Raw genomic sequence first — 13,563 nt, 5'->3', positions numbered from 1 at the left:
CATTCAATCCGATCACGGCGCTCCGACAAGCAGCGGCGTCTGATCAAAGTCTATATACATACATGGTGTCTGATCCTCACCGGAGCAGGCTCGACTCCTGTCACTCACCCAGACAGCTGCTCCCTTACAGTCGTCTGTAGTTCATTTTGTTGTCGCAGTTAAAAGTTTTCCTTCAGCTGTTGCTCTGTTCAGCCCGTTTGGTGTCTTTCCCCAAAGGAAACAGACCAATAACAGGCCTTTTCCACTTCACTTCTCCTGATGCTGAACGAGCAAAGGAGGATCCCAGAGGAGCTGGAATATTTTATTAGAGTGATATTTTGAAAGTTGCTCTCCTCTGTGTTTCTTCCTCTCTCATGATGAAATTTTAGGATGCTGCAACAACTCAGCGTGTGTGTGTGTGTGTGTGTGTGTGCATGCGTGTGAAAGAAAACAGCTCACACAGAGAGCAAAGACAATTCAAAGTTACAGCTAAATGACAGGCTGGGAGCTCTGGTCTTTTGAATTGCATTGTTTTCTTTTTATTCCTGCTTTGGAGGAGGGTTGGTGGGGGTGAAAAAAGCCCAAATGGGACACAAAGCGAGCAGTTTAGTCTCAGGAGAATTACCCTCAGCACAAACAAAAATAGCAGTCATTTTTTGCTGACAAACCCTTTTTAATGCAAGGGTGCTTTTTTAGCAAAGTTTGGCTCTTTTTTTGTTTTCTTATTTATGACAAAGCTGCCATTTCAGAATAGAAGGAGTAGTGAATGTATATTCTTGCATTGATTTACTGTAGCTTTAAGATGCATGAGGAAGAAAGGACAGGGAGGGTTGTTGAAAGTTCCTCAGCTTAGCCGGGGCCCTGGTTCTTTGAAAAATAAGCACAGTGGGAATTTTGAGGAAACTGATCATTCACATAGCATTTATAACGCTCACACACGACCTGTTCACGGACCTATTCTTGTCACTTTCACATGAATTCTTCATTACGCACAGAATTACACCTCCACACTTTTTTATGCACACACCATCAGACAGATACGCCCTTTTCCTGCAGGACCCTGCAGATGCAGCAGAAACAGTAGAGTTGGTCTCTCTGGTAAACAAACAGTGAGAGGCTGCTGGGAGTCTTCACTGGGCCTCCAAATTATAGCCTGGTTAACCAGAGTCTCCGAGCCAGCCCGTTTACTGCTACACACATGCACGCATAAGGTACACACACATGCACATGAGCACATGTGCACATGACCTATGCACACTAAAGGCATTATAGAAGCACACTTTAAAGCCCATATACAATCAGGTTCTAATGGGAGCTTGTCTGTGCTACAGTTGAGCTAAGGGTAAAAGGTTTTATAGACATAAGAGAGGCTGAAAGGGAAGCACACCCTAAGGGCTCATAATAAATATTACCCAATCATCAGGCTCACAGTGTGAGGCTATTACTGATGAAAAAGAATCCCTTGCAATGTAAACACAGGCTTAATGTTTACAGCTTCTAACCCTGTGTATCACTTTTATGATTCTAAGGTTTTCTTTCCTTCTGCAAGTTGGTTTGTGTAACCTGAAGTATGCTTCGAGGAGCCTTATGATAAGGCCCTGTGTTTTGTAGATATTCGATGTGAATGTATACGTTTGCCTTCTTAGTAGGAGCAGTGCAAAAACAGGGTTTCATTTGTGATAGGCTTCCATAAAACGTATCTGAGTGAGAGGAGCTTCTTTAATTGCCTCTAAATGAGTTCTGCAACTACTGGGGACAGTTTTAAGCCTCTTGAGGATGCAAGAGTGTATCAGGGTGATCTATGGTGCCATAAAATCCGGTTCAAATATTTAAGCTGATCAGTTCTCTCAAAATTATTCGCCGTAAATCTCGTGTTTCCAGAGTGACAGCGTATTCCGAGCGGACAATTTAATTGTCAGTTCGAAACCACATCCCAGCAGCCCCGTTGCCAGAGAGAGATTTTTTTTATAAGTGTGTGACGTTCACATTCTCAGCTTTGCCATAATGCAACACCGCAGAATAGATTGTGTTTGAAGGACAGTGTTTCACAATGTGATTGATGCTCCCTGTGGGACCCAGCAGTTGATGAGACTCTGTTTTGGACTCGAGTTAGGCGCTATAAGGCTGGCGTCATCAGAGTCTCAGCTTGGGGAAGAGAAGTCCTCGTCCTGGAATAACAGGCAACGTTTCTGAGTGTACGTGGAAAATACAGGGTCACAGGTCGAATAATCAGACAATAGTCGTTTATCTTCTGGTGAATTTCCCTTTGCTTTGATGATGCTTTCTTTCGCTGAACCCTTTTTTCCGAAGATGACTGGAATTGATTTTGTCTAAGGACATCTCAGGCTGGAAGCTATGAAAGTGAACTCCATCCACCCGGCTCTTTTTCTCCGCACCCCCACCTCTCCGTGACTCATTTCTGACCAGTAGCCTAATAGTCTCGGTGTAATTATAGGCTAAGGTTTTAGGCAAAAGCCAATCTCTGAGTGAGCTGCATCAGCCGTGACAGATTCAACTTAACTCTTTAAGTCATTTAGCAACATCTCATCCTACACGTCAAAAGCCAAGGCGTCCCGGGGCCATTTTGACATCTGAATGGTTTGGAATTTAAACTGGTGTGTACTGCTCCAGGTTGTGCAGTTCAGACTCAGTGTTTTGGAGCTGCTCCGAGCTGGACTGCGATCAGGAAGAGATCAGGAAAAAAAAGCGAGATCCAAACACTCTCGACGCACACCGACTGCAGTGGCTTGCTCGCGCTGCCTGCCCATTACTGTTGTTTTCATTTTCTCTTTATCTGATTGGCTATTGTCTCGGCACTGGACATATTCACTTGACTGACAGTTTTGATGTCGATTATCTCCCAAAAATGAGGAAGCGAATTGATGCCAGAACTTCGTCCTAAGCTTTTCTACACGAGCTTTAAAAGTCCATCCATGACAGCCAAGCAAAATAAACAGTATATTTAATACAAATTCTAAAGCTCCCAAACAAGAAATGTATATGGGACATATCCAGGCGTGGGCTTACTCGATCTATGGCTAGATGTTTATGTCTGTGTGCAATTGAGCATCCATGACAGAATTTTCCCCCCCTCCATCTGGACCTCTTCTACACCCCCGTACCTCAATTTGGACCCAGTTCCCTTGGACATTCCTCCACCCCACCTCTGTGTATATACATACATGCATACATCCTCCTGTCTCCTTCCTTTTCCTCCCCTGTTTCCAGCCACTGCCTTTCCATCCTTACCTTCCTCTACACTCAGCTGAAAGGGTGGAAATGGGCAAGTGATAGCCAATACCCCCCCTGCGAGTGCTAGTCTGGGCTGCAGGCTGTTTGCCTCTTGCCATGAAGTCACTCTATCTATCTCGCCTGTGCGTCCATACCTCACATAAATCATCCTCAATCGTGCTACACGGACGGGGAGAACAGAGAGAAATCTCCCCCTGTAAATCTGGTATTAGTTTTACCTCGCATAATGAACACAGGGCTAAACGGCCTGGATACATGAGAACAGCATGTCTTGCAGATGTACTATAAATATTTTGATACTAGCCGGCTAGTTTGCAGAGGGGAAGTAGACCAGTGAAATACACAGAGGAAGGGAAAAGTGTAAAGTGGAATGTTGGCCTAGCCCGAGTGTCTGTATTGTCTTTAGCACCTACAGAAGGTCCCGGTCCAAGAAAAACGCTCTTTACAGGGTTCCTGTTCCCAGCAGTGGTCCAGTACCACTCCTGGATACGCTGCGTTGCCTTCAAGCCAATCCGTCAAACTGGTCTCCAAGGAGAGGGGCTCATTGTTTGATTAATAGCAGGATCAGACCTGATTGAGTGATAGACGGTTTAAAGGGGAAACCAGCACAGCTTTAAGGACATTCTGGGACCAAGTCTGGGAAAAGCTGCTCCAGCTAGAGTTTGATTGGTGAAACGGCTGAATTAAAGTGAAAGACTAATAATAGCATAGCTAATGATACACAAGCTGCATGGCGAGGGGTTGCCCAGATATGCTTGATGGCTTTGAGAGTGTTCTTTTGCAAGCAATGTAAAGACAAACTGTGAAATGCCTACAAACACTTGCATGTAAAAGTGGAAAAACTGAAGTACCCCTTTTTGGCATGTTTTTGGCTTCAGCCGCAGGCACTGTCACCCTACCCCATCAAAGAGCCAAACACCCACCCACACACACGCACACACAGAAAACCTACAAATACACTCTTCCACATGCACGGTTTAAGCGAAGTGACAGCAGGTGGTGTGTGACACGTCAACATCTGAAGGTTCCCTGGCAGACGCAGAAAGAGTTCTCAGCTCTGCGCCCCACTCAGATCTATCATTGGGACTCTTTAATGGCAGCCTTCGTCACATATTGCTGCTTTATTTTCTCCTCTCCATCTTCCAGCCCACAGAAGTTCCTTTTTTGTTCCTATTTTTAAGTACAAGTGATCTCAATTAGGGACCTCCGTGAAGGCAGTAGGCGGCAGACAGTCAGAGCAATAAGAGCAGAGAGGAAATTGTCTTTATACCCCTCCCACCCTCCCTCCCTCTTTACCCTCCTGCCGCAAGCAGCGAGCAGCCGCCCCCTCCGTGTCTCCATCTCTTTCCACGCTGCTCCGTGCCATTTCAAAAACTGAGCAAAAATATCAGACAACTTTCTGTACCCCTCAGCGAAGCGCATGTATACATATGTAAGACTTCGAGGGCGCAGTCGCCGGTCCGGCTTTCTCAGAGTTTAATGTATTTTGGGTTTGCTCTCTGTGAAGGCAGTTGCATAGAGACACGCACAAACACACACTCACACACCACAGAACGTGCTGTCCTCGTCCTAACAGTTTACAGTGATGTCACGGCCTCGATCACAAACAGTCATTAAGGGCTTAGCTATGATCTGGGATCAGCGCTGGGATGTGAGTCGCTGAGGTTGTGTCGATGAGGTCACAAGGAACAAAGTTTCTGTCCGTCGTCATCCTCCTCTGCTGGCTAACTAACCGGCCCACTAGTTTAGTTGGTTCTGCAGCTACATGCCTGTTCTCCGGGTCGGTTTGGTCGATTGGATCGTGCGCTGGATCTCTGGCTGCTTTGTTGCAGAGCCTGGTGGGCTCTCTGATTGGCTTGCTGGCAGGCCATTTGGCTGGTGGCCTGCCAAACATGGAAACATCCCGTTAGAGCTGAAAAAGCCTGGGCCTCGTCACTGCGCTCCTCTAGAAGGCTATAATTAAGTGTCTTGAAAAATGCAGCACTGTGAAATGGAGTCTTAATCCCGAGTCTTAAGTGGCTGTGCTTTTCCTCTTGGATGAGAGTACAGTATATGCTTATGAAGAAGCGAAAGAGTGAGGCTATATGACCGTAATGTTACAAATTATTTTTCTAAGAAAGCTAAAAGTGAGCGTATTTTCATAGTTGGTTGTTTCCTGCTTAAACTGGAAAGTTTACACACATTTCTAGCTGAAACACTGAGCCCCGTGTCTTGTCATCTTCCTTAATGAGGTGTTGTTCACAGCGAGGATACGCGCGCCTCGTAAGTACGTGTCTGAATGCGTCCCTTTGAATGTCAAACAGCGAGGGAGATGTGAAGGTCACAGACGCGCCGGGAGAAGCTTTTGCGCAGTTCGTTTGCTGACAACATTATAGGCGGTGGATGTGTGCACATATTAGCGGTTCACACACTCTTTGTCATTCCAAGTGGGAACGAGAACAGAAACTTTTATTACTCGCTTGATATCTCGACAGGAAAATTAGTCAAGAGAATGTCAGCTAAGTTTGATTTTTATTGAAAACAAATAATTGAAACTGAGCTGCCGAAATACAATATTACCATAAATCATAAAACGCACATCCTGCTCGATGTGCTATACTGTGGTTCCTCACTGTTAGTGACTTCTCCTACTGTGCAGTGACTCCAAGCCAGTGTAACACAGTAGATGAATAATACCAGAGCTGAGAGAGACGATCCAGCTGTGCACCAGGCAAGCAGCAGAACCACTGAAAAGCTAAACGGCTTTATGCTAGATTCATTACTACATCATATGAAATCAGTTTATGCTGAGGAGGATCAGCGGAGTATCCTTAAAAGGCCAATTCTGCCCGAAACCTTCCAGCATTCGCATTTAATCAAAAGTTGTCGGGTTCCTAAAATGTTATTTTGGTAGGCATGGCATGTTCTTTTTTTATTGAACGGATTATTCTGGCACATTAACGCCTTCTTTCCGTCACATCTCTGGAACATCAAACGTTTTGAACTTGTGCAGAGTTTGCCCAATACCTCTGAATGACAGAGAGCCAGACGGTAAAAAGCCCTCGCGCTGTATGAGTGTGGACCGTATCCTGTAGGGAGCTGGAAGACAGATGCTGGATGTGCAGCGGAGAAGCAAAGCGGAGTCAGATGGGACAAACACTCTTTGATGAGCTGAGCTTGTCAGAGTTTAAAGCACGGCTAGGTAGGGAGGGGGGGGGGGGGGGGGGGGGGGGGGGCTGTTTGGGGCCCTGGGGTTGGGCCGGGAAAATTACGTTGCCTCTGATGGGACAATAACAGAGTGCAGCAAATCTAAATTTAGGCATGATTAGTTTGACTTAGAAAAGTTGGTGAGTTTGTGTAATGTTCTCATTAAAGGGTCTGTTATTCATAGAACGTGCACATTGACAGTTCCACTTCAAATTTAAGTCAGGAGGCTGATTTGGCTGATGGCATGAAATTGCCTCCCCCCTCCTTTAAATTTCCTAAACTAGATTCCACTACAACATTAAGGGTGTTTTCCACATTACTCTACATTTACTCAACGATAAAAAAGCGATATTATCAGAGCTGAAACTTAACTCTGTTGGGATAACCGGCTCCATGGTTCCTGCAAGTCCATGTTTATCACTATTACAGATTTAATTACTACTATTCACATTTATCCATCCATGAATTGTTAGATGATCTTTGAGAATGTTGGACAATGTGAACCATATTTCTGGTGTTTGGGGCACACAGAAGGGAAGCGTAACTCAATCACTCGCCCCCCCTCCTCCGTCCACATGACGAGGTGCCAGATGCGTGTCAGTGCTTTCAGACATTATATATATATTCCTCCCACATCCTCACACTCACACACAACTTAATAGACATGTATATGTGCACACATACTTGCTTGTGAAACTTAAGAACTTGACTTATTTCAAGCGCTCGGGCTGTAGTGTACGGTGAATTACATTATTTCTCTTACAACACTGCAATCTTTAGCAAAGTATATAAAACTGCATCTAACTTTACAACATAAAAACAAGCTACAAAGGCTCTGACTGGATCCAAATAACCCAACAGCTGTGCCTCCCACTTGTCCCATTTATTTTGAAACAGGCCTGGAGTATCAAAGCTCTTTGTCTTAAAGACTCACTGCAATAAAAGCCTGTTTGGGAGCAATGGAAATGGAACACAGAGTGGCAGTACACATGCTGATGTGTGATGTGGCATCCAGAAAAGTCTCATTGGGAGACCGATGGGTAATCAGGGCTGAGGGTGGGGTGGGGTGGGTGATGAGTGCCGGCTGAGATATAGAGGCTCACAGAGGGTAAATGATGCCCTCTACAGTAGACACAAGAGGGACAAGCTAAGTAGGCCCTCTCACTGTTTTCAGTGCAGCAGGCATAAAGAGTATGTCAGCCATAAAAGTTAAAGTGTGATTTTTATTTATTTTAATTTATTTGTTCTGTTTTGTTATGATGTAAGGATGTATGTAGCACTTTTTGTTTTTTTTTAAAAAAAATAAGGCTTTAAAAAATGCATGATTTTTATGTCATGAGTTGCAGATCTACTATTTTTGTTGTGTTAAATATTCTTGAGAATTATTTTCATTCATTTTCTGAGTTTCAATGTAAACAGCAGCTGCGAAAATAAAAACCACAAGTGCCGAAAAATCAACTGAAGGTTTCAGCATTTCTAAAGCTGAAAAGTGGCTCCTGTGAGAGTTCCTCTGTTGTAAATTACCGGGTTATCTTTAAGGATGCATACATGTGTAAGCAGTGTTTTGCTGTTGGCTGACATTGAGCTGGTTTTTACAATTTGATACACTGTTGGCTAAATTTACAGCCGTTCGGCGTTTGTGTGTCTCACACATTCTGCAATTAAATAAGAAAACGGGTTAAATAATGTAGTGTTGTAGTAAAGTACAATAAGTGTGTCAAAGTAGGAAATAAAAGCTGCGTCAAATGGACTACTCGGTATGTGATCTCGTTTTGAAATATGCAAATACATTTTAAGTTGTGCGTAATTACGCAAGGAGTCTCGTTTTGGTGCTGCTTATATAGATAGATCGTTTATTTTCGGTCTATGTGTAATAAAACGACCGTGTAATAGATTTAACAAGTTGTATGAGGCACAGAAACTGTTGAAGTTGGATTTTCCATAAATGCCTTTCCCAAACGCACAGTCGGTTCACAGGGCGGCCACGTGGATGGATAAACATAAATTAAAGCCCCTGTAAAGTAGAATACCTGTACACCTGCACAACAGCTCTCCCCTGTGACCGAGTGAAACTCTACCCCTGCGCCTCTACCTGACTCACCGCTCTCCGGTGACTCACTCACTCACTCCTATACCTTATGGAGTGTAACTCGCTTCTCGCCGCGGCTCGGCTCTCTCTGAACGCGTCTGTGAGCCGTTTACGGTCAGGACACGGCGGTAACACTACACGGTCTGATGGACTGATGCGCGCGTTGCTGACTGAAAATGAGCACCTCCGCTGTTAGGAGCGCGCTGATGGTCCAGGGGAGCGGTAACATGTCGGTACGTACGGTATAGGCTGTGAGCAAACTTTGAAATGTGGGTAAGAGACAGGCGTGAAACGCAGCTCCACGTGTCTTTCATGAAGTTATGGCCATTTACAGGGAGATGTGTCCGGCAGTCTATATAGGCGTGATAGATTATGGCGGAGGGAATGCATCTGACTCCAGACACCACGTGTTGGAGTCGCATCAGCGCAATAATTGCTGGGCGCTCGAGCTATATAAACCACAAAAAGCCTGAGCACGGGAAACCCCGGCCTCCAAACACTAACCGCATTTACGGCTACAAAACCGGGATTCGTTTTTCCGCCTCCTTCATCTCACCGGCGATAGTTTTTTTTTCTCTTCAAACGTCTTTAAACCTTTTTTTTTTTTTTTTTTTAACCCTACACAAAATCAGCGGCACGGCCGGAAGACTTAACAGAAAATATGTTGAATTTGCAGGCGTCGCGGGATTGTAAATAGCCCTGTAAAGTATTGTTAAAGCTTATCCCTTTGACTTTGAAAGGTTTTTTGTGTGTACATAGCCTGCGGACTTTCAGAAAGCCTTTCAGTTTGGCACAAAGACTTCAATGACGCACCTGGAGCTGCGCTTTGACTTTTCACTAAAGGGAGACAGACAAAAAACTTTTCTTTTTTTGAGCATCTGGGTCTGCTGTTCCATTTTAGACGTGCTTTTTTTGTAATTGTATAGCCTATTACGAGCTCGGACATTTATTTGATGTTATTTATATCCGCACATGAGCAACTACGCCAGCGTTATGGCACATGGACTCTTCCACCGAGGAGTTTGAAAAAGAAAGAAAGAAAAAAAAGAACTTGTCATTTAAAGCATCATCAACTTTTTTTAAGGGTTGTTTTTCTTGCTGGAGAAGTCTATTTTATGTCGTTTGAAGGCGACCACTAAAGTTTGTAGTGGAGAGGGTTTTGAAACGCGGTGTGCGCTCACTCGAGTCCCATTTTCCATTGGCAGGCGCGCTGAGGTTCAGCGAGCAGCGGCGCACGCTCCTGAGTTTCTCCCTGTGTGAGAGAGAGAAAGAAAGAGAGCAGCCGGAGAGCCTTTGGTGCCTTTTCTGATAATCCACGCTGTTGTGATGCGAATTCCCGTAGATCCCAGCGCCAGTCGGAGGTTCAGTCCGCCGTCCAGTAGCCTCCAGCCGGTCCCAGGAAAGATGAACGATGTGAGCTCTCCAGCCGGGCAGCCGGACGCAGCGGCGGCGGTGCCAAGACTGCGCCCCCACGAAAACCGCAGTATGGCCGAGATCATCGCGGACCACCCGGCCGAGCTAGTGAGGACCGACAGCCCCAACTTTCTCTGCTCGGTCCTGCCCTCCCACTGGCGGTGCAACAAGACTCTACCCGTCGCTTTTAAGGTGAGTCCCGACTCAGCGCTGCGCTGCTGAACGAATAAAGCGACTTTTGATGGCTATCATGGCTCACTGCAAGAAAAAAAAACTACTAAATGAAGCCCAAAGCTGATTTTGAACAACAATAAACGCGTCATCTTTCTCTGAAGACATTTTAACAACGTTAGATGAGGAGAAGTTCAGATTTTTAAAAACCTTCTCTCACTCGATTATTTACCTCTTTATCTCTTAAGCTTTTTCTTTGAGTTTCCAAGCCTTAATGGCTATTAATGTAAACATGCAGAATCCGGAAGTTATTACTGTGACATTAAAAATAAATTATAGTCAGGAAATGCATAAAAAAAAAAATATGATTGAAGTTTAAGGGCATTAGTCTGACGGTTTTAATTGTAGGAAAATGAGTCAGCGTCTGGAAGAAAGGAGCCACATGTGCATATTGTTTTCATCTTGCGTTTAAAATAAATCATTATAATATTTATTTCCGAGAATCAGAAAATGTTGTGAATTAGTTTAATACAATACACAAGCCTTTTAAAGCAACTTCCCATCCAGTGAAATAAGCAACAAAGACTTCATTGTATTGGATATTTCTCTTTTTGACAATTTGCATCAAATGTGAAAATTATTTAATAAACATTACAGCATGTTGTCTACATTTAGTTAGTCTGTACATTTTCATTTTCCTCAAGCTTTTAATACTCCGAATCAGAAAAATATATTTCTAATGCTCCAAAGAATAATGCTTTTGTGTATTTGGCCTATTTTTGTTCCTTTTTTTCTCTGTTTTTGGCTTGCATGATATTGCAAAGAAAAGCCTCTGTTAATTACTTGACAGGTATTATTTAAACGGCAGATCAAAGACACTCTCAAGTGGAAATTTGTAGCTACAGCCATGGCTCCAAATCAAATGTGACACTTTTTAAATATAAGTGTTATTTAACCGTTCTTATAACTACAGCTCTGTAATTATTCCACTTCTGTGGCCTTACTTATCCTCTTTCATCTGCATCCAAGAATCTAAATGATAACACGAGGCCTTGGCGCTTTTGTTTTGAAAGACTGCATTTTACATGATTCAACTGAGGACATTCATCATGATATCAGGCTGCTTCGAGGCATTAAAATTAAATCCATTTATCAACCTAATTTGTAGGAGGATGGCAGGATGTAAAATGATGAGTCTAGACAAGCTTTGAATAGTCAAAACTGAGAAGACGATAATGTTTTTGTTTTCCCACAGCTTCTGATATTTAAAGTAAAATCTTTCCCCCCACAGGAGCAGTGGGATATAATGTAGCTTACTTCAGATTGAAATTTTGAAAGGAGAACTTTTGTGCTTCTAACAGGTGGTAGCCCTGGGAGATATACCTGATGGGACCGTTGTCACCGTAATGGCGGGCAACGATGAGAACTACTCCGCTGAGCTGCGGAACGCCTCAGGTGTGATGAAGAACCAAGTAGCACGTTTCAATGACCTCCGTTTTGTGGGCCGCAGCGGCAGAGGTGAGGCCTGGAACTTTCTCTGTGCTCCTTTCACTACAACACAGTAGTAGCTATTAGGTTCAGTGGTGTGGATTAGTGGCCACATTCACTACGTGGCAACCACATAATGATCTCTCTGACTCCAGACTCAAATCCCACCACCCATCTCGCAGAGCCCGAGTGGTGAAGCGTGTTGCTCCCCCCTTTCTTTCCCTTGAAACGATACTTCTCGATATGTTTTTCTATCCTTTAATCCAGACGAGTTGCTTTTTCGTACTTGTGATTTTTAGATTGAGAAACAAACTGTGCAAAGATAGAAATGCGCAGCTCTCCAGTGTCAGCCACATTAAAAAGCGAGAATCTGATAACAAGAAATACTTATCAAACTCAAAGGCTTTTTTTTTCTTCCTTTTCACCTGATATGACCCAGCTCAGTTCAGGCTCATAAACATGTTGGGTGGTGCTGCAGCTCTACGGCTGATCACTCTCTGCGCATATCTTCACGCTGTCAGGCAGAGAAGCGTGCCTATTAAGTCCAATGGCATTCTTCAAATGTTTGGCATCACGAAAGTGACTATTTGCATCATTTACTGTCATGTCGGTAAATCATGTACATTTGGGTCTCCTGATGTGCTCTTGCACTCGCCGTGCTTTCTGTAACTATTTTATTTTTTGTACAAATCTCACAGAAAACCAGTCGCCTGTCGTAAGTTGATGGTGATAAGTGCTGTCAGCAGCTCCACCAGCAACTTTTCCTCCCGGTTTCCTTCTCTGTTGTAGCTGTCAAAAAGGGGAGGGAGCAGAGCAGTCAGGAGGGCCGAGGAGTGACAGAGTTTTAAGAGGAGACAACGAGGCATTTGGGTTTGACCTGTTGCCACAGAGACCTTGCGTGCGTCCCTTTGCTGTAACAAAGAATCTAGTAACAGGAAGTGACATAGGAGCCAGGGGAGATCAGACTACGAGGTGTCTGAAATGAATACCCTGCAATGACAGATAAGTACAAGCGAAGTGAACTGATAGGATGTTAGATAGCTGAAAGTCATGCACGGGAGAATAAGAGAGAGAGAACAAAGATGCACAAGGATTGATGGTTACAGGGCTGACGTGGTGCCTCTGTATGATGATAGCACAGATGCACAGGACGACTAGTTCAGAGGTCTCAGATATCGCTGATAACATCATTAAAATTAATAGTGTCATAGCGTACAACCTTACCTTGACAGGAAGCACGAACAGGATCACAATTAAGAGATGACAGCAGCTTTAACAGCAGTGAAGCAGGAACACAATGCACAAGATGCCCCACTGTATCATAGATCATCAGTATGTGTCACTTTATTTATATGTAACAATATATCAACAAAGTCAAAGGTCTGTACCAGTATTTTGGTGATGTACCGGTGCATCCTTAGTATCCACTGTGTTGAGCTAGTGATATCATTTGTTTATCCTTACTGTCAGCTAATAATTTCAACTCTTAACCCTAGCTAGCATTAGTTTATGTGTTCCAGTTATTTAGAAATTCCTTTTAGTTGCTATTTTCTACAGTTTATCCATGAATTGTGGTCAATTTTTATGTTGAAACTTGTTCACAACCACTTAAGTCATTAATTGATTGCAATCATAGAGCTAATCTTTCCAAATACCACACCTGATATCGTTGAAGTAACCCTCTGGGGTTCTTGGTCGGGAACACCCACATGCACCTTGAAACAGGTATGAGGGACGCCTGTTGCATCTCCTCTGTCTGACTGCTATCTGATCTTTGAAAAGCATGTTTACACTTAGCTGGGGCTCAGAACGGAAGAGGGGATGGCACACACAGGTGTATGGATGAATAGACAGGGGCTCGGATGAGTTGCTACCCCCGCTTCCTGTTTCCAACGTGTAGCCATGGTTACTCATTGCGTCTGCATACCTCAGATATTACTGTTCCTGCTGACTTGGCTGTTGGACTCTGATTCATAGCATTCCTC

The 13,563-nt window shown here is 44.0% G+C and overlaps 1 protein-coding gene across 4 annotated transcripts in view; it reads left to right on the top strand.

Moving 5' to 3' along the window:
• Positions 1–13,563, top strand: part of runx2b (RUNX family transcription factor 2b) — a 39,269-nt gene that overhangs the window by 8,368 nt on the left and 17,338 nt on the right. For 2 of the 4 annotated variants that reach the window (XM_005724899.1, XM_005724897.1), the window contains exons 3-4: positions 9,849–10,111; positions 11,452–11,608. In XM_005724899.1, coding sequence (XP_005724956.1) covers positions 9,849–10,111; positions 11,452–11,608 — 420 coding nt within the window. Of the gene's footprint in view, positions 1–8,558; positions 8,740–9,132; positions 10,112–11,451; positions 11,609–13,563 lie in introns of those variants that run through there. The other 2 variants (XM_005724898.1, XM_005724900.1) reach the window with 2 other exon arrangements.

Source organism: Pundamilia nyererei, unplaced genomic scaffold, assembly GCF_000239375.1.
Source record: "Pundamilia nyererei isolate P.nyererei 1_Seehausen unplaced genomic scaffold, PunNye1.0 scaffold00013, whole genome shotgun sequence".
Taxonomy (NCBI): Eukaryota; Metazoa; Chordata; class Actinopteri; order Cichliformes; family Cichlidae; genus Pundamilia; species Pundamilia nyererei.
The sequence above is the reverse complement of the archived record's forward strand: the minus strand, read 5'-3'. Positions and strand labels throughout refer to the sequence as shown.